Consider the following 21,314-nt stretch of genomic DNA (forward strand, 5'->3'; position numbering starts at 1 on the left):
ATCTGCACGGCTCTGATATCTTTTCTTAAGTCGTTTATTATGTTCCTGATAAATCTTAAGGGTCAAACTCAAAATTGATATGACAGTCATAATCATTAACAAGATGGATATATTTTGTAGTTCATCTTTGTGATCAATTATTTTTACTTCATTAATTACATTGGCTGTTGGGTGATCTACTTTTGATTCAGTAGAACCCATTTTGGAAATAATAATTTGCAATAAAGAAAAAATGAAATCTGTTTAATCTCTCAATTTATTGGAAATAAAGTTTGAAAAGTTTTTATAGTGAATATTGAAATTTAATGAATTTACTTTAAATATTTGCAACTTGTATTAAATATATACAAGTGCCAGAGACATGGAAATTTGATAGTTTTAATGTGGTTGGCTCACAAGTCAAAGTTTACATTTCATTAGAATTTAAAAAAAATCTCCAACCTCATTTGTTAGTATATAGCCTGACAGTTTTGTTGTTAGTTTTTTCAAGCAGCGGTTTCCCGCCTCGGCTTGGGTTTAGTTTAAATCTATGGCAAATTGGGGCATTTGCATTTAAGCAGCCCGTTTGCGTGTCTTCGCACTTTGGCGAAGTTCCTTTTCTATGATTTCCAAACGCTCTTTGTAGCGTTGCCGGGCTGATTCCTCCTTGGCCAACTGGGTCATTTCCTTGACCAGTCGGCGCTGTTGTAATAATTTTACTCTACGTCCAGAGCGTTTGTGTTTCCTTGGTTGGCGCTTCTCTTGGCGTGCCCGGTACTCAGCTATTGTGAGTGGGCGTGGTCCATCGGTGGGGTTTAGTTCCTGCGCTTCCTTTAGTGTTGGCCGGTCCCTTTCTACCTCGGGTTGCGCCTCAGTCAATTGTGGCTCGTCTGCCATCAATTGCCGCTTATGTCTGTGTGTTTTGTGTGTTATTTGTTTTATTTGACATTTGTTTTTGTGTATTAATTGCACATTTTAATTCACAATTTTTATCCACACACACAGAGACAGACTCGAGACCGAGTCACGGTCGCCATGTAATATTTAGTAGTTGGAATAGGTATTGTAATAACTTTTAGTTGTAATTTAGATTTGGTAAGTTAGATTTGGTTGACAGAGCTCATAGCATCTGCTTTGTTTGAATCGCTTTATTTGAATGAATTCATATTGCTGTTCTTGGGTACAGCTACCCGTACATGGTGTGCTTAAGACTATGTGTTTGTTATATTGTATACATATACATGTGTATGCAGAGGGCATACATAGCTTGTGTATAGCTTGACCACTTGAGCTGCAAGGTGCATGCTCAGCATTCTCACGCTCCGCGATCGGCTTATGTATAAGCGTTAGATCGTATTTCAAGAGCTGGAGTGTGTATGTAGGTGTTGGTGGTCTTTTGATATTATTTGTGCTTATTATCATTTATGTGACAAAGTGTCACAATGTATATACTTTACTTACATATTAACTCTACTCTACATATTGAGGGTAGATACATTACAATTGATCCTGATCAAGAATATATATACTTTATATGGTCGAAAACGTTTCCTTCTGCCTGTTACATACTATTCAACGAATCTAGTATACCCATTTACTCTTCTAGTAACGGGTATAAAAAACCGGGGTCATATTACCTGTTTTCGAATGGGTGTAAACTTGTTTTGGTTAGTTATATCAGATAGGATCACTTTTAGGATTGGTAGTAGTAGTAAAAAAGTTCAATATCCGCAGAACTTAAAATATAATTGAGATAAACACGAAGAATATAGCTCGCCTCGTTGGTTATTTTGAACTAATCGTATTCAATAGCTAAAATATTAATTAGGTAGAAGGGTATAACTTTCACTGCATCCTAAAAACCTTTCTCGACTGAAATATAAATAACCTTAGTCTCTTTAATTGGTCGATGCCCGATTACTTGAAATCATACGCTAGCTTAGAATCATTAGCTAGCTTAGAATAAGATTTGAAAACTTATTGTTAGTCTCTTAAGTAAAAGGGAAGATTCAATAAATAAGAAAAAGAAGGAAAAAAAAAAAAAAAAAAATACGCTAACGGCGCCTGAAGCGATTTGACCCATATACATATATTTGGACTGAAAGTATGCACTATTATTATTATATATATATGTATATGTAAATAGGGCGTTGCCAATTGTTACACTCCGGCTGCACCTGCATCGGAGCAAACGATAGTGAGCAGCTGTAACAGAGTCGCAATCCAAACCTCAGCTTTGGAACCACGGCCAACATCACCGGTCTGATCCCAAATTCCGGTCTCATTCTTTCCTTGGAACATTCCAAAGCGACCTCACGCATTTTAATCGATTGCGGGTTCAATATAACCAAACACAACCAAATTCAGCGACTTAGTGCTTCTTTCCCAAGAGGGAAAATTTTCTCAATTTGTATTAAGTTTGCGAAAAGCAAAGTAAGCCACAAAATGCCCATAGTTTTCGGGTGTAATTCTGACAGCATCTTTGTTTCGCCTCCGTTCGAAATAGGGAGTGTCCAGAGAAGCACCCCTTCAGACGCAGCGGAAAAGACGGCGGAGCGCCCCCTCTGCCATTGGCAGCAGAAGCAGCAGAGCCGGTCCCGCTCGCCAATTGTGATTTTTATTTTGGTCTTTAAAATTTCTATCGATTTGCAAAAAAAATTTTTACCACGCCCACTCCAACGCCCACAAACCGCCCAAAGCTGACACGCCCAGACTTTTGAAAAATGTTTTGATATTTATTCATTTTTGTATTGGTCTCGTAAATTTCTATCGATTTGCAGAAAAACTTTTTGCCACGCCCAATTTAACGTCCACAAACCGCCCAAAGCTGCTACGCCCACACTTTTGAAATATGTTTTGATATTTTTTCATTTTTGTATTAGTCTTGTAAATTTCCATCGATTTGCCAAAAAACTTTCTGCCACGCCCACTCTAACGCCTACAAACCGCCAAAAACTTTCGGTGTTTAAGACTCTTCTTCTCCCTTCCACTAGCTGAGTAACGGGTATCAGATAGTCGCGAAACGTTTGGTGTGTAAGCGATTCTACTCTGTAGATAAAATTGTCTATGGTTACTCCTGATTCTGAGTATTTGAGTTTCCATCCGTTCAGGATGTGAACAACTTTGTCAGGTCTATAAATGAGATCGGACGAGGAACTTCTATGCGAAATGGGGGATCCTAGATTAGGCGATACACGTACATTTGGTACTGGATCCCCGCCCATAGTATGTGGGTGATTAACTTCTACTAACGGTGCAGACCTTTTATCGCCATTAGCAGCTGAATCAGTATGTGTTGCGATTAGTCTTCGAACACTTTCGACTACTGTAGCTTGAACCAGTTCTGCCATTTTCTCCTATAACAGCGTGAGCAATCTACGCTCCATGGCCAGTAGAGCCATACCATTATTTGAGATTCCGGACGTACCGGGAATATCATCAGCTGGGGTTATTGTTTCGCTAACCTCAGTTTGACGACTTCAAGATTGAGATCGCTTTTGTAAACCTTTATTGTCGGTTACTGGTCTACAGAGCGTTCCGCAAACAGGACAGTTTTCGCTTTTCTTGAAGTAAGCCTCTATGCACTTCCTATGGAATTTATGTTTGCATAACGTTTTATAAATGTCAGTTGCGGACTTGATATTGCGTTTACACAACGGAAAGACTAATCGGTCTAAACCCATTTTGAGCCAAGGTTACAATAAAATAAAGATACTGAAGATAACGACAATCGAGCCAAAGATAGTTTAAAGCAATGTACTCGAAAAATAAAGATAAAGAAAAATTATTACGCAAATCGTAAGATCGATATAATTCAACAACAATAGAATAGAACTCAATGCTTGATGTCCATGTATCGTAGGATTTTATTTGTACTACTGAACTTTCTCAGAAGGAAGAAAAAATAAATAAATAGATCTGATTGTTTCCTGTTTTATAACAAAGATAAACATAAAAAGGAAGAGTTTAAAAGTTTTAAAATTAAGCGGACAATGTTTCATTCTAAAATAAAACGTGTTGTATTCCAAGTCTACTATTGACAACATCTTACCCTTCTAAGGCAAAATGAAATTAAATCCTTAAATTACCAAATTCCTCCATCTAAGAAGAGAACTCAAAGTTCCCATTCATTGTTTTCCTAACAATTAAAATTTAATACAAAAAAATTTTCGAAGAAAATTAAAGAAGAAGTTTTGAAAGTAAAGAAAGAATTTTAATTTTTCTATCGGTGAGTCTTAATGAGTTATTCCTATACTCACTAAGGCCCCACACGTTGGATGCCGCTTTTCTTTATAATAATTAATAATGAATTATAACTGTAGCGTGTGACGGTTGGAGATGTGTTTTGGCTTCAGAGGAATCTGTGGTTACGGTGCTCGCCTTAGAATCCGGCTCTCGCTCGTCGGTTTTGGGGGTTGTGGTCTTGCGTACACAGTTCCTATCACTGACTACACATTAATTATATAAAGGCAAGAATATAGCTAGCTAGCGACAGAGAATAAATTGAACGAACTGGAAAGAAGAGAATCAATAAATTCGAGAAGGAAGCTAAAGAGTAAGAAAGGCTGAGAGAAAGTCAGCATTTAGCCCGCCCATCCTATTATCACCTTCTTTGGAGGCATATCTCCGGTGACCCCTCTCCGGTGATCTTCAGCAGAGTTCTATTGTTTATGTTTTAGGTATTCATTGTTTTAATCATTTTTCATTATTATTTTCGATAGTATAGTTTAAGAACATATCATAGTACGGTATATAAAAATATAGTATATGAATGCTTTAATATAATGACTAATTCTTATTTGCATGAAGATATTTATGAGAGTTGTGAACAAAGGATAGTAACTAATTAAGCCTTAAGCTAACTATAGTTAAGTTTCAATGACAGAGCAACTAGAGCATAGAGCAACTTTTTTTGAGAATATTTCAAAGTTGTATTTCAGTTATTGTTGTAATTGTTTTCAAGTAAACTACTCTTTTATTCCTAATCGTAAAGAATTTTTTATCGGCTAATTGGAATTGATTTCGAATAATATCGTCAAGCAAGATTTCATACAAATGCCAATAGTTTTAATAGTTTTTTTTTTTTAAATTTACAAAGATTTCATTTCGATTGGTAAGGCATTTGTAAGAGATCATAGGAATAACCATAATGCCGGTGTTTTTATAACTCACTCAGGATGGCTTCAACGATGAAAATCGATCTCCGACGAGGGAGCTGAAAATTAAATATGCAGACTCTTGCCCCGTTTCGACATGATAACTTCTCGAAATCACTTAGCGCTCGCCTTCACTTGCTTCTTAGCCATAACAAATTCATTACCGATTTAGAAAGCTTTAAAAAATAAACATTTTTTCTATGTATTTATTTAAAAAATAAACTTTTACGTCTTAATACTCCATTAATTTTGCGCCTAGGCACTGCATTCCGTTAATATAAATTATTTATATCCTTAGGTATCTATTACGAATTGCTCTCCACTAAAGATCTCCACTTGGGAGCATAGGCATGTGTGTTTTCCTTAATCTGGGAGGATAAACTTGATCGCGGCAAGAAAATTGAACTGAAGTAAGGTTAAACTCGATCGGCCATGGCATAGCAAAAAATTATGAAAGTGAGGTTAAACTCGATCGGCCATGGCATAGCGAAAAATTATGAAATTGAGGTTGGGGCTGACCCGGCTCGCAGTCCAAGAAATTGGTTATCTCAGCAACAAAAAAAAACCCAAGACACGAAAGCACTATATCGTGCTGGGGTGCTCCTTGCTGAGACGCGATCTAACCGCCGAGGATGCGCTGCGGGACCGCATTTCATCAAATTCGTAGCAACACATCCGTGCTAAGTTTCCATCCTTTCGGGTTGAAGAACCCCTCCTAAGGGTTCACCCTGAGGGGCGCTTCTCGAGACGCTTTAGATGTTTTAGGTCTCCTTAACTCCTTAAGAGTCTTTACTAGGAGCACAATCTGTGAAATCGAACTAATTAATGGACGCGTCGCATGGGCAGCATACATGTGCCCCGGAATCCACAATCTGGAATTTGTCTATTAGGATTCTTCACTGATAAGGATCAATTATCGTTGTGCAAACTTTACACCAGCAACGGAGTCGGTTTTACGGCAGCGCCGGCCTAAACACACGTCTTGCGATCAATAAAAAAATCCATATTTTCAATGTCAAATCGATACCGGTGTAAGTCTAGACAAAATACTAGACAAAAATCCGAAAAATCTTAACAAATCTAGACTTATACTGAGTTTGGTATTTACACTAAAAACAATAACATTGAGTTTTGCAGTCGCTACAGGCGCCGCTACAGTTATAGCTTCTGACTGCCTACGTGCTGCAGAGCTCACAGCATCTGTTATAGCCCGAGCTCGTTTATATATATTTGGTTCCTTTTTTTGCGAATTCATTATGTTATTTGCTTCTAACTGTTTGTTTAAATTTTGAAAACCTTATGGTTTTTCTGCCAGGCTATTGTCTGGTTCTTTAAGTTCAATAGCAGCTCTACAGACGGGACACATCTTGCGGTACAAATAAAGCAATGTACAGCTCATTCTTCCTGTCTCTAGACTGCGTGTTAAAGGCACGTTTTAAGATAAACTATAATAATCAAAAGGTGTGATAAGTAATATAAAAACAGGAGAGAACGCTATAGTCGAGTTCCCCGACTATCTGATACCCGTTACTCAGTTAGTGAAAGTGCGAAGGAGAGTCTTCAACACTGACAGTTTTTGGCGGTTTGTAGGCGTTAGAGCGGGCGTGGCAAAAAGTTTTTTGGCAAATCGATAGAAATTTACAAGACCAATAGAAAAATGAAAAAATATCAAAACATTTTTCAAAAGTGTGGGCGTGACAGCTTTGGGCGTTTTGTGGGCGTGTTAAAAAGTTTTTTGGCAAATCGATAGAAATTTACAAAACAAAATATGAAAAAAATGAAAAAATATCAAAATATTTTTCAAAAGTGTGGGCGTGGCAGTTTTGGGCGGTTTGTGGGCGTAAGAGTGGGCGTAGCAACAAAAACCGACAAACTTGCGCTGCTTCTATGTCTCTGGAGTCTGTATGCTGAATCTTACCTTTTTAGCTTTTATAGTTCCTGAGATCTCGACGTTCATACGGACGGACAGACGGACAGACAGACTGACGTACAGACGGACAGGCAGACGGACAGACAGACGGACAGACAGACGGACATGGCCAGATCGACTCGGCTATTGATCCTGATCAAGAATATATATACTTTATATGGTCGAAAACGTTTCCTTCTGCCTGTTACATACTATTCAACGAATCTAGTATACCCATTTACTCTTCTAGTAACGGGTATAAAAAACCGGGGTCATATTACCTGTTTTCGAATGGGTGTAAACTTGTTTTGGTTAGTTATATCAGATAGGATCACTTTTAGGATTGGTATAGATATCATTAGTAGTAAAAAGTTCAATATCCGCAGAACTTAAAATATAATTGAGATAAACACGAAGAATATAGCTAGCCTCGTTGGTTATTTTGAACTAATCGTATTCAATAGCTAAAATATTAATTAGGTAGAAGGGTATAACTTTCACTGCATCCTAAAAACCTTTCTCGACTGAAATATAAATAACCTTAGTCTCTTTAATTGGTCGATGCCCGATTACTTGAAATCATACGCTAGCTTAGAATCATTAGCTAGCTTAGAATAAGATTTGAAAACTTATTGTTAGTCTCTTAAGTAAAAGGGAAGATTCAATAAATAAGAAAAGAAGGAAAAAAAAAAAAAAAAAAAAATACGCTAACGGCGCCTGAAGCGATTTGACCCATATACATATATTTGGACTGAAAGTATGCACTATTATTATTATATATATATGTATATGTAAATAAGGCGTTGCCAATTGTTACACTCCGGCTGCACCTGCATCGGAGCAAACGATAGTGAGCAGCTGTAACAGAGTCGCAATCCAAACCTCAGCTTTGGAACCACGGCCAACATCACCGGTCTGATCCCAAATTCCGGTCTCATTCTTTCCTTGGAACATTCCAAAGCGACCTCACGCGTTTTAATCGATTGCGGGTTCAATATAACCAAACACAACCAAATTCAGCGACTTAGTGCTTCTTTCCCAAGAGGGAAAATTTTCTCAATTTGTATTAAGTTTGCGAAAAGCAAAGTAAGCCACAAAATGCCCATAGTTTTCGGGTGTAATTCTGACAGCATCTTTGTTTCGCCTCCGTTCGAAATAGGGAGTGTCCAGAGAAGCACCCCTTCAGACGCAGCGGAAAAGACGGCGGAGCGCCCCCTCTGCCATTGGCAGCAGAAGCAGCAGAGCCGGTCCCGCTCGCCAATTGTGATTTTTATTTTGGTCTTTAAAATTTCTATCGATTTGCAAAAAAAATTTTTGCCACGCCCACTCCAACGCCCACAAACCGCCCAAAGCTGACACGCCCAGACTTTTGAAAAATGTTTTGATATTTATTCATTTTTGTATTGGTCTCGTAAATTTCTATCGATTTGCAGAAAAACTTTTTGCCACGCCCAATTTAACGTCCACAAACCGCCCAAAGCTGCTACGCCCACACTTTTGAAATATGTTTTGATATTTTTTCATTTTTGTATTAGTCTTGTAAATTTCCATCGATTTGCCAAAAAACTTTCTGCCACGCCCACTCTAACGCCTACAAACCGCCAAAAACTTTCGGTGTTTAAGACTCTTCTTCTCCCTTCCACTAGCTGAGTAACGGGTATCAGATAGTCGCGAAACTCGACTATAGCGTTCTCTCTTGTTTTATTTTTGTATTTGTCTTGTAAATTTCTAATGATTTGCAAAAGGCTATTTGCCATGCCCACTCTTTAACGCTATTAATTTGAAGAAGAGAAGAAGAGAATTACTGAAATTAAATGAAATAAATTGGAATTGAACCTAACAAAAAATCCGCAAATTCAATTAAAATTTGTAAATTTAAAAGTTTTCGAAGATAAGAAATTATATCATGAAGTGTTTTAGCCGGTTGAAAAATTGTATTAATAATTAAGCAGTCATGAACTAATACGGTTTTAAGGTTAAAAGAAAATTTTAAAAGATTTAGCTGGCTAAGAGTTGTGAACACTATTTGTTTAAACTAACCTTTGGCGAACTGTGTCGCATTCTTTTACAGCCATTTATCGGGAGATCGATCTTTCGTCGCTGGAAAAATTATTTCACTGAGTTACAATAAACAAAGAGTTTATTATTATTGGTCAGTATTTTGCCAAACATTTTAATTTATATAAAAGTCCGTACATAACGCCTATATTTGCGAATTAAACGCTAAAATAAATTAATTTTTAAAATCAAAATGAATTCATTTAAAACTACTTATAACCGAACTGAACAAAACCGACTTATCTACGTTAAAAGAATATATATTTTTGAATATAAAAATTAAACTAAAGCTAGCTAGAAACTAAAGTACACGATGAACACTGAAATAAAAGTTAAGGGAATTTATAAAGAAAGAAAATTAAAGAAGATTTAGTCATGCAAAACAAAATTAAAATATTAATGAAAACTGTTATTTAACCTAAGAGAAGTCCGAATGTGGAAGGATTTGTAAGCCCATATGTGTCTGGGCACATTGTTTTTCTCCATTGTAAATTGCCGGGAAAATTTAGCTTTTTATTGTCGTGTAAGAGTTGGAGGACACACTGCGGTGAACTAATAAGTTAAGTTAGTTGCAATTGTGAAACATTGAATTCTTCCAGAATAAAAAGTGTTCTACTACCACGGATTAGTCTGCCCTTTCTTTCGGGAACCAATGCGTGGGGTAGCCGTTTAAGGCAACTCCATGTGACGCACGACGACAGCCTTTTATTCGCAGTCCTAGGGCGACTGCAGGGGCAACTTGCGCTGGAATGACGGTTTAGACGGCCAGCTAGAGAGTTGCCGGAGCTGGAGTGACGGTTTAGACGGCCAGCGAGGAGGATTTGTGTGAGCGCAGCCAGCGCTACGTACCGGCAGAGGAGTCGCAGCCAGCGACAGTGGCGTCGCAGTCAGCGACATACAGGGACGCAGCCAGCGTCGAACGCCGGTACGAACGGGTCGCAGCCAGCGACAAGGAGACGCAAGAAGCGTCATTTGTGGAGACCGCAGCCAGCGGTCAGAAGGCGCAAGGAGCGCCAAGCATCCGTGGCCGCAGCCAGCGGCACGAGGCGTCAGAGACGCCATTTTTGACGCGCAGAGGCGCCGCCATTTTGGAGCTGGGGAAGATGCAGCATTCCCCCAGGAAGAGTGCCCGGCTGAACGGAGGGGAAGCCACCCCTATAACAACAGTGAGTCAGCAGCCAGCCAGTAGTGGAGCAGGAACTCGGACGCGGGTGAACATCACGGCGGCGTCGATTCCTTGGCCGGCTACTACGGTGACTACAGTAGCTTCCCAACCTAGAAGTACTGCTGTCACAGCTGCGAGTTCAGTACCGGAGGTGAACCAGCCCCTCGCGTTGGAACTCATGGAGAGGATCGCAGCGTTGGAGAGGGAGCTGGAGAAGGCTAGATCCCTGGAAAGTGTGAGCACCGCCAATTGCGCGCCAATCGCAGTTGGCCGAAGCGCAGTTGGCGCCAGCGGCCAGCCAATACCCACATCTAACGGAGAGGCCTTACATAACGGGGTCGGGTCGGTGCCATACAACGGTGACGTTGCGAGCGGTGCGGCCTGCACGCTGCCGCCATCTTCGAGTGGACCGCCATTGCTAACGACTAGCAACTATTTTGTGGAGCCACTGTGTGCAACAGGCACTGCGCAGCCAGCGCATGGACACGTGCTACCGGGCGTGAGCATCCACAATGCGGCAACAGCATCGCCACTTGTCGGATCCTACGCCGCGACGACGCCGAGTGGAATCCAGGGAGCATATGGGCCAAGGAAGCTTCCGGACTTGCCTATATTTGGAAGGCAGCCCGAGGAGTGGCCAATCTTCAGCTGTGCGTTCGTGGAGACGACCCGAGCGTACAACTGCACGGACCTGGAGAACAACCAGAGGTTGTTGAAGGCGCTGAAGGATGAAGCGCGCGAGGCAGTGAAGGCGCTATTGATTCATCCAGGGAATGTCAGCGCCGTGATGGAGCAGCTTATACGCAGCCAGCTCAACAACGTGCGAGAGGTGCAGCCAGTTTCGGAGCACAATTTGGCGAAGATCATTCCCTTCCCAACCCGAGTGAGTAACCTCGCGGCCTTCTTGCAGTCAGCGAAGGCGGAACAGCACCTGGGGAACCCAACCCTCATGGAGGAGCTTGTGGCCAAGCTGCCAACGAGCAAGCGAGTGGACTGGGCCAGGCATGCTGCAACGACTGCGCCCTTTCCCACTGTAGTCCACATCAGCGCGTGGCTACAGGAGTACGCAAACGTGGTGTGCACGGTTTTGGACGTCGAGGGAAAGGAGCGGAGGCGTCGACTTCTACATGCAAGCGTCGACCATAATGAATGCGATCAACAATATGAGGTTGTCCCATCTGTGGAGGACAGCATGGAATATTGAACTGCAGAGAATTTATTAGAGCTTCGCCACAGGAAAGGTGGAGCAATGTGAAGAGGCATCGGCTCTGCTTCAATTGCCTGCGAAGCGGGCACACGGCTAGATCCTGCTATACGCAAGGTGAGTGCCAGATTAATGGATGCCGAAGGGAGCATCACCGGACGAGGAGCGAAGGCCGCTGCAGGGAGGTGGCTCCAGACGCCACGAAGGGAACCAGCAGCCAGCAGTTTCCAGAAGCAGCCCGGCCAGGAGGCCTTCGCTACGAGATGGTCACAGGGACCAGGAGAGGAACCGGCAGCCAGCCGTTCCCAGCAACAGCCTGGAGAGAGGAGCTCCGCGTGAAGCGGGAGCGCCCATGCAGAAGAATTTGAGCTGCGTTGGCGCCGAAGGAGGCCGTCTACTGTTCCGTATACTGCCGGTTACGCTGTACGGAGCGGGGCGAAAGGTGGATACGTATGCGCTCCTAGATGAGGGATCCTCCGTCACGATGATCGATGACGAGCTACGAAGGGATCTTGGAGTGCAAGGAGAGCGTCGGCAGCTAAATATCCAATGGTTTGGAGGTAAGGCAACCAGAGAGCCTACCAACGTGGTGAGTCTGAAGATAAGTGGAGTTGGAAAGCCCACTCGCCATGTATTGAAAAACGTTTATGCCGTTTCGAGTTTGAGTTTGCCGATGCAGACATTGAGCCGACGAGATGTCCAGGGCGTGCACAGGGATGCGCGTCTGCCGATGAAGCCTTACAGCAACGTGGTGCCGAAGCTCCTCATCGGCCTGGATCACGGACATCTGGGGTTGCCACTTAGGACGAGGCGGTTCGCTCGAGAGGGACCGTATGCGGCCGCAACCGAGCTTGGCTGGGTTGTGTTTGGGCCTGTAAGTGGGCAACCGACCACGCCGTCACCGAGGTCCTGCCTACTTGCCGTGTCAGTGGATGACGCGATGGAAAAGATGGTGGAGGACTACTTCGACATGGAGAACTTTGGAGTGAAGCCCGCGACGCCGGTCGCAGCCAGCGACGATGTTCGAGCCCAAAGGATACTCGAAGACACCACGGTGAAAGTGGGGCGTCGCTACCAGACGGGATTACTCTGGAAGGACGACCACGTTGTGCTGCCACCGAGCTATGAGATGGCGTACAGGAGGCTGCTCAACGTCGAGAAGAAGATGAAGCGCAACAAGCCGTTGGCGCAGGAATACGATCGGATTATAAAGGATTACGTGTCTAAAGGATACGCGAGGAGGTTGCAGCCGGAGGAGGTCGCGGTAAGGAGCGATCGCCTATGGTATTTGCCACATTTTGGTGTCGAAAACCCAAACAAGCCCGGCAAGGTACGGCTTGTGTTTGATGCTGCAGCCAAAGTTGGAGGAACCTCGCTAAACTCGGAGCTGGACAAAGGGCCTCAGCACTATAAGCCTTTGCCAGCTGTGCTCTTTCATTTCAGAGAGGGAGCCGTCGGAGTCTGCGGTGACATCAAGGAGATGTTCCACCAAGTGCTGATCCGACCCGAGGATAGATGTTCCCAACGATTCCTCTGGAGAGATGGCGACGACGAGAGAGATCCGGATGTCTATGAGATGAACGTAATGACGTTTGGAGCAGCCTGCTCGCCGAGCGCTGCGCATTACGTGAAGACTATGAATGCCCTGAAGTATCGGGATTCGGATCCGAGAGCGGTCAAGGCCATCACCGACTACCATTATGTCGATGACTATGTGGACAGTTTCGCTACAGAGAGCGAGGCTATCAGCGTATCTACCCGAGTGAAGGAGATACACAAGGATGCTGGATTCGAATTATGCCAGTTTTCATCCAGCTCACCCACCGTGGAGACGGCTTTAGGACCTGGTCGAGTCAAGAGCGTCGGATGGGGTGAGGCTGAAGAGAAGATCCTCGGAATGCGTTGGCAAGTAGCAACAGATGACTTCAGATTCAACGTGGAGCATCATCGAGTGCAAAGCAGCATCCTGAGTGGAGATCGAGTCCCTACGAAGAGGGAATATTTGAGCCTGGTGATGTCAACGTTTGATCCCCTGGGATTCCTGTGCTGCCTCATGGTTACAGCGAAGCTGCTGCTGCGAGAGATTTGGAGGCAAAAGATCCAGTGGGACGAACCACTACCGGAGGAGTTAAGCAAAGCCTTTGCGATTTGGCGCAAAGAGATGGACGCCGTGGGACAGTTCCGATGTCGGCGCCATTATTTTGGGCGTGGAGCACTCCGGGCCGTAGAGTTGCACGTCTTCGTGGATGCTAGTCAGGCAGCATTCGCGGCGGTGGCCTATTGGAGGGTCACATATGAGGACGACGACGTGCAGGTGAGCTTCGTGAGTGCGAAGACGAAGTGTGCCCCAATGAGAACGATGACGATCCCACGGCTGGAGCTGCAGGCAGCAGTTCTTGGAACCAGGCTGATGAACACTGTCAAGGAGGACAACAGTGTGGTCATCACGGACCTGGTGTTATGGACGGACTCTAAGACGGTGCTGAGATGGATCGGCAGCACCCACCGCCGGTATAAGCAGTTTGTTGGCAACCGAGTGGCGGAGATTTTGGAGTCGTCGAAGGTTTCCCAATGGAGATGGGTGCCTACAGCCGACAATGCGGCTGATGATGCGACGCGGTCGCAGAAAGGAGTCGACCTTAGCCAGGAATCAAGGTGGCTAAGAGGACCTGCATTTTTGAGGCAGCCAGCTGGCCGGGGCCTGAGGAAGGAACTGAGCGTGTTCCAGATGCCCCTGATGATGAAGAGATGCCCAGTGAGTTTGCATTAGTTGCGGCAGTCGATTTTGTTATTCCGTTTCAGAGATTCTCGAGCTTCAGTCGCCTGGTGAGGACCACAGCGTGGGTCCTACGGTTTGCGCGCTGGTGTCGCAAACAGCGAAACGAGCTCGAGGAATACGGCCTTACTGCAGCAGAATGTAAGGCCGCGGAGAACCTGTTGGTCAGACAGGCACAATTGGAGTCGTTCCCCGACGAGATGAGGTCACTAGATCGAGCGACATTCGAGGGTTGGTGCCCTACCTAGACGAGGACGGGATTCTGCGAGCTTACGGCAGAATTGATGCCGCACTGTGCATGCCGTACACTGTCACACAGGCACAGTCTGACAGAGCTGATTGTGAGAGACTTCCACGCCAGGATGAAGCATCAAAATGTGGATGCTACGATTGCGGAGATCCGGACAAAGTTCTGGGTCACAAAGATGAGGCGTGTGATGCGGAGAGTCATCTCATCGTGCAACGAGTGCAAGTTGCAGCGAGCGCGGCCGATGCCGCCGATAATGGGACCCCATCCGGAAGACAGACTGGATGCGGGTGGATGGCCATTCAAATACACAGGACTGGACTACTTTGGGCCACTGCTGGTGACTGTGTCCCGTCACAAGGAGAAGCGTTGGGTCGCCTTGTTTACGTGTTTGACGACAAGGGCGATTCACCTGGAGCTGGTGCATGACCTGTCGACGGATTCCTGCATAATTGCGATCAGGAACTTCGTCTGCCGTAGAGGGCCAGTATATAGACTGCGCAGCGATAACGGCAAAAACTTCGTGGGAGCTGACAGGGAAGCCAGGCGCTTTGGTGACGTATTCGAGATGGAGAAGCTTCAGAGTGAGTTGTCAAGCAGAAGCATTGAATGGGTTTTTAATTGTCCAGCGAACCCGTCTGAGGGCGGAGTTTGGGAGCGCATGGTGCAGTGCGTCAAGAGAGTACTGCGTCATACCCTGAAGGAAGTTGCGCCGAGGGACCATGTATTGGAGAGTTTCCTGATTGAGGCGGAGAATATTGTAAACTCGCGTCCGCTCACCCACTTGCATGTGGATGAGGACCAGGAGGCGCCGTTGACGCCAAACGATCTACTCAAGGGAGTAGCCAATCTGCCGGATACGCCTGGATTGGATGCGGAGCTGCCCAGGGAGGGTTCTACGAGGAAGCAGTGGAGGATTGCTCGCCTGCTACGAGACCGTTTCTGGAGGAGGTGGGTCATGGAGTACCTGCCTACGCTTGTGCGCCGCGAGAAGTGGTGCCGCCGAACGGAGCCCATCCACCAGGGTGATATGGTCTTCGTCTGCGATCCTGCCTTGGCCCGACGAGAGTGGCGCAAGGGCATCGTGGAGGAGATCTACAGCGGAGCTGATGGAGTCGTCAAACGCGCTAAGGTGCGCGTGAACGACAACGGCCTATCTAGGACAATGATGCGACCCGTCTCTAAACTTGCAGTTTTGGATTTGAGTGAAGCGGTTCTTCACGGGGTCGGGGATGTCGCGGATCGAATATTGTTATCGATAGGCTAGTTAGTATTTTTGAGAAGTCCGAATGTGGAAGGATTTGTAAGCCCATATGTGTCTGGGCACATTGTTTTTCGCCATTGTAAATTGCCGGGAAAATTTAGCTTTTCATTGTCGTGTAAGAGTTGGAGGACACACTGCGGTGAGCTAATAAGTTAAGTTAGTTGCAATTGTGAAACATTGAATTCTTCCAGAATAAAACGTGTTCTACTACCACGGATTAGTCTGCCCTTTCTTTCGGGAACCAATGCGTGGGGTAGCCGTTTAAGGCAACTCCATGTGACGCCCGACGACAAAAGTATATATATATTTATATCTTAAACATAATGATACCATTACAATAATCCTTATTTAGCATGCACTATCCAATTAATTATTACTTTCTATCTTTTACTTTATATTTTGTTTATTATTATACCCGTTACTCGAAGAGTAAAAATAATAATATTTACTTAAGCATATAAGGGTATTCGGTTGGGACCAACTGATGGACGTACGGGGAAATACATGCTCAGGATCGAGACGAAGGCTGGGTTTTTTTTATGCATGACCGGCATGACCCCATGGTAATAGTTTAGCAATTCACCTTAAATTCACACATTTTATTTATAAGTATATTTCAGTACCACTTCAACCTCCGAAGAGATAAGTCGTGCCACTATAGTTTAAAGCCTAGCTTCGCGCAAGCCGAAAACTCCTATCAGAAAAATTTTGCACAAACAAATATCAACCACAAAGAAAAACAAAAAAACACAACAACAAAAACACCTTAATTGAAACCGGCTTGATCATTATAACATTTGAATCACACAAACTCCCTGAAATATTACGAATCGGCTACGAAACAGTCCGATTACAAGACTATATTCCAGTACCACTTCGATGCAAAAAATGCCTTCGCTTCGGCCACCCAGCACCTATATGCAAACATCTAGAAACCTGCACCAATTGCTCAGAAATAAAACACACAAACGACGGAGAAACATGCACAAACGAAAAAAACTGCTAAAACTGCAGAAACAACCCAGAAATCAATCATCAGCACAGCCCACTTGACCGCAAATGCCCCACTTTTATAAAAACCAGGAATTAACAGCCATTAAAACCACACAAAAATTAGACCATAAACTGCTCAACGTATTTATTTTGAAACGACACGGCTTCCAATTGCGAGACTTCTATGCCAAAACACTTACAAACGGCACAACACAGATGAAAACGACTCAAATACACACACAACCCAATCGCAAAATCAAAATACACCACACACACATCAACAGCACATACCACTTCATCGAAGACAACAACAACTGGACCAGCCAAAACAACTCCACTATTAAACCAACCGCTTCATCACCATCATTATCACTGCTACGACAAACTAAAAGACATGGATACTGACCACCCCACATCTACGCCATACTCATCACAACACACAAAGGACCTAAAAATACAAATTTTCTCAAAAGATAAGTCTAATAACCTATCTACTAACCTCAAAGCATCCAAAATAAAAACCAAAGCTCTAAACAAAAAGAAACACACTAACAATAGCGATAGCGAATCCATATAGAATCTTAAGCCTTACGCAGAACTTAAACTAAACCGTCAACACCACCATTAAACTGAGTTATAAGCTTTTATTTCCTCCCAAATGTCTCTTAGTGTAATCCAATGGAACTTAAAAGAATATGTAAACAACTACAGCCAAGTCCTTATTCTCATTAAGAAATACTCCCCACACATAATTTCCCTCCAAGAAACCCACATACAATACATTAATATCATTCTAACTCCCATAAAGTATAAGCTATTAACCAATATAGCCACCAATCGATTTGGGGACGTAGCACTACTAGTTCATAAGTCAATCCAATACACTATCCTCAATATCACAAGCGATCTAGAAACAATAGCCATAAACATACAAAACATATTTAACATTCAGCAAACACCATCTCTAATTACGGGAGATTTCAATGGAGCGGCTCCCCAACAACAAATACACGAGGGAAAACAACCCAAAGATTCATCGACAATACACACCTTATTCTACTAAACGACAAATCTCCCACACACTTTTCAACACACAATACTTACTCACATATCGACCTACTCTGCTCTCCAATCCTAGCCCCTCACGCAAATTGGAAAATACTAAACGATCTTCATGGCAGCGACCATTTTTCTATCATCACGACCCTATTCCCAACGATTAATACATAAAAATTCAACAGACCCTTTATTAAACTGAAAGAAGCCAACTGGGACCAGTACAGCGCACATACACAACAAATAAACGAGAAATACCCTACCTCCCAAAACGTAAACAAAGAAGCCGCCCAAATCAATAGAATTATTTTATATAGCGCAAACCTCTCAATCCCACAAACCTCACCAAACGCTCATCCATACAGGGTCCCATGGTGGAACAAGCACCTCGACCAACTACGAAAGCAAAATAACTTGCTTGGTATAAATTAAACCGTACAATTACCCTAGAAAACATTATTGACTATATGGTAGACGCAAAAACGCAAAATTTAAGTACGAATTAAAAAAAAGAAAAAAATAAGCTTCCAGCTCTTTCACCGCAACCATCCAGCCCACTACCTCTTCATCCAAAATATGGACCAATATAAGTCTTTTCTGGGGGCTTAACCCAATAAAACAAATTCATGCCATATCCAGCCCAGAAAGCAACGAAACGACACTAGCTAGCAACGAAATTGCTAACATATTCGCACAACACTTTTCTGAACTCTCCGGCGACTGGAACTTTTCAGGGGAGTTCCGAAACAATAAATACAGAAACAACCTACACAAATATACCCCCTCTCCAATAGCCCAAACCATTGAAAAAAACAACATACCTCGAACTCATCTCAGCGCTACAAACATTAAAAGGATCAGCTCCAAGACTCAATAGAATCTCATATCAAATGATAAAAAATAGCTCTTCCACAACAAAACACAGAATAACAAAACTGTTTAATGAAATATTTAATAGCCACATACCACAAGCCAACAAAACAAGCCTAATCATCCCAATCCTCAAACCTAACACCGACAAAACTAAAACTACGTCTTACCGACCCATTTCTCTCAACTGTTGTATAGCAAAAACACTAGAAAAAATTATAGCTAAAAGACTCTAATGGTTGGTGACACATAGCAACCTACTTAACGAAAACCAATTTGGATATAAAAAAGGCAAATCGACTTCGGACTGTCTACTCTATGTAGACTACCTCATAACGAAGTCAAAAATGCACACCTCCCTCGTCACTCTCGACTTTTCAAGAGCCTTCGATCGAGTAGGTGTGCACTCCATAATCCACCAGCTGCAGGAATGGAAAACAGGCCCAAAAGTTATAAACTACATACAAAAATTTATGATTAACAGGAAAATAATTGTCCGTGTCGGTCCGCATACATCAAGCCCACTACCCCTACCCAATGGAATCCCCCAAGGTTCACCCATATCCGTAATACTCTTTCTCAAAGCTACTCAGGGGCATCGCTATCCCTATCAAAATGCCAACACCTCCACATATGTAAAAACATCACTGTACTTGCAAGATAATCTGCAGCAACATTCAAATTCCTACCGTTACTTCCCTACAAATTCTAGGTATAACCATAACAACACACATAAATTCACTCTTACCCAAACTCTACAATAAGCTAAATATATCACGTCTCAAATTTAATTGCAACACGTATACACTACTTAATGTAGCAAAGGCAACGGTCATCGCCAAATTACAATATGGACTGTTTCTATACGGCCACGCTCCCAAAAGCATTATACGCAAAATAAAACAAGAGAGAACGCTATAGTCGAGTTCCGCGACTATCTGATACCCGTTACTCAGCTAGTAGAAGTGCGAAGGAGAGTCTTCAATACTGACAGTTTTTGGCGGTTTGTGGGCGTTAGAGCGGGCGTGGCAAAGTTTTTTTTGGCAAATCGATAGATATTTACAAGACCAATAGAAAAATAAAAAAAATATCAAAACATTTTTCAAAAGTATGGGCGTGACAGCTTTTGGCGGTTTGTGGGCGTTAGAGTGGGAGTGGCAAAAAGTTTTTTTGCAAATCGATAGAAATTTAGAAGACCAATACAAAAATGAAAAAATATTAAAACATTTTTCAAAAGTGTGGGCGTGGCAGTTTTGGGCGGTTTGTGGGCGTTAGAGTGGGCGTGGCAACATGTATGGACAAACTTGCGCTGCTTCTATGTCTTGGGAGTCTTTATGCTTAATCTCAACTTTCCTGAGATCTCGACGTTCTTACGGACAGACAGACGGACAGACGGACGGACAGACGGACATGGCCAGATCGACTCGGCTATTGATCCTGATCAAGAATATATATAATTTATATGGTCAGAAACACTTCCTTCTGCCTGTTACATACTTTTCAACGAATCTAGTATACCCTTTTATTCTACGAGTAACGGGTATAAACACCATTAAACTCCGCAATCCGCCTAGCCCTCGGAGCCTATCGCTCTACTCCAATAAATAATTTACTCTACGAATCAAATATTCCCTCTTTAGAAATGAAACGAGACCTTCAAATAGCCAAGCTATCCCAAAACCTTATCTTTTCGAAAAACACGCCAATTCACAAATTTGTTACGCACAAAAAATCTAAAAAGAAAACACCATCAATAATAGACCAGACAATCAAACTCAGCCTAGAACTTAACTTACCCTACAAGCCAATAAAACTCCATAAATACAAGCCATCATGGGTCCTCCCCAACCTAATAGACACATCACTCAGAGGCCACAAGAAACAAAAAACATCCCCAGCATCATGCAGAAAATTATTCGAACACACAAAAAATAAGCTAAAGCCACATAGTTTCATATTCACCGACCGTTCAAAAATTAACTGCATTATAACATTCGCCATAACAACTGACACAAATATCTTGAAACAAGGCATACTGCCTCCATACTCATCCGTCCTCACCTCCGAAACAATTGCCATACTAGAAGCAATATAAATAATTAAAACCCGAAGAGGTAAATTTATTATCTGTTCCGACTCCCTATCAGCAATAGACTCAATCAAAAACCCGAATAACAACAGCTTGTACCCAAACCGAATCAAATCCCTATAAACACAACATGCCACTAAAATTAAAATAATGTAGATTCCTGGCTATTCAGGAATAAAAGGAAATGAACTTGCCGATCAAGCTGCAAAATCAGCAAGAAATATGCCACAAATTGTCACCCCAAACATAAACATCACAGATATAAAAAGACATCTTAAAGCTGAACTTGCGACAAAACAAAAAGAAAACATTATAAACTGCAATCAATGGTACAAATCACTTAACATGAATAACACACACACCTGCGATTACCTTAAACAATCTCACCAAAACTGGACCAGACTCGACCAAATAAAAATAATAAATAATAATACTTCGTCTAGGACACACAAACATAACCCACCAACAGTACCTAAATCCAAATCCAATAATAGTTTGTAAACCAACATAGCCTAGGCCCTGCAGCCAGTGCTATATTACTTAAGTAA

The 21,314-nt window shown here is 42.9% G+C and overlaps 3 protein-coding genes across 4 annotated transcripts in view; 2 read left to right on the forward strand and 1 right to left on the reverse strand.

Annotated features, from left to right (window-relative positions):
- The window catches only part of LOC120457517 (piezo-type mechanosensitive ion channel component-like), a 263,145-nt gene that overhangs the window by 173,258 nt on the left and 68,573 nt on the right, over positions 1 to 21,314 (reverse strand). The window lies entirely within an intron of this gene.
- On the forward strand, positions 11,468 to 14,325 carry LOC122756562. The gene has a single exon (XM_044006658.1). It carries the CDS (start codon positions 11,608 to 11,610, stop codon positions 14,239 to 14,241), a length of 2,634 nt encoding a protein of 877 aa, XP_043862593.1. The 5' UTR covers positions 11,468 to 11,607; the 3' UTR covers positions 14,242 to 14,325.
- On the forward strand, positions 14,367 to 16,045 carry LOC120457516. 2 transcript variants are annotated; one of them, XR_005616990.2, is made up of 2 exons: positions 14,367 to 15,897; positions 15,950 to 16,045. XR_005616990.2 is itself a non-coding variant. In XM_039645064.2 (2 exons), the coding sequence occupies exons 1-2, from the start codon at positions 14,532 to 14,534 to the stop codon at positions 15,799 to 15,801; spliced, it is 1,212 nt and encodes a 403-aa protein (XP_039500998.1). In that variant the 5' UTR covers positions 14,367 to 14,531; the 3' UTR covers positions 15,802 to 16,045. The 2 variants fall into 2 exon arrangements, 1 of the variants encoding a protein (XP_039500998.1); XM_039645064.2 differs by having other exon boundaries at positions 14,367 to 15,734; positions 15,793 to 16,045.

Source organism: Drosophila santomea, unplaced genomic scaffold (genome assembly GCF_016746245.2).
Source record: "Drosophila santomea strain STO CAGO 1482 unplaced genomic scaffold, Prin_Dsan_1.1 Segkk11_quiver_pilon_scaf, whole genome shotgun sequence".
Taxonomy (NCBI): domain Eukaryota; kingdom Metazoa; phylum Arthropoda; class Insecta; order Diptera; family Drosophilidae; genus Drosophila; species Drosophila santomea.

Bases quoted from the DNA above. Each gene is read 5' to 3' on its own strand.
- LOC122756562 (XM_044006658.1), top strand. From the start codon at position 11,608: ATGCCGAAGGGAGCATCACCGGACGAGGAGCGAAGGCCGCTGCAGGGA.
- LOC120457516 (XM_039645064.2), top strand. From the start codon at position 14,532: ATGCCGCACTGTGCATGCCGTACACTGTCACACAGGCACAGTCTGACA.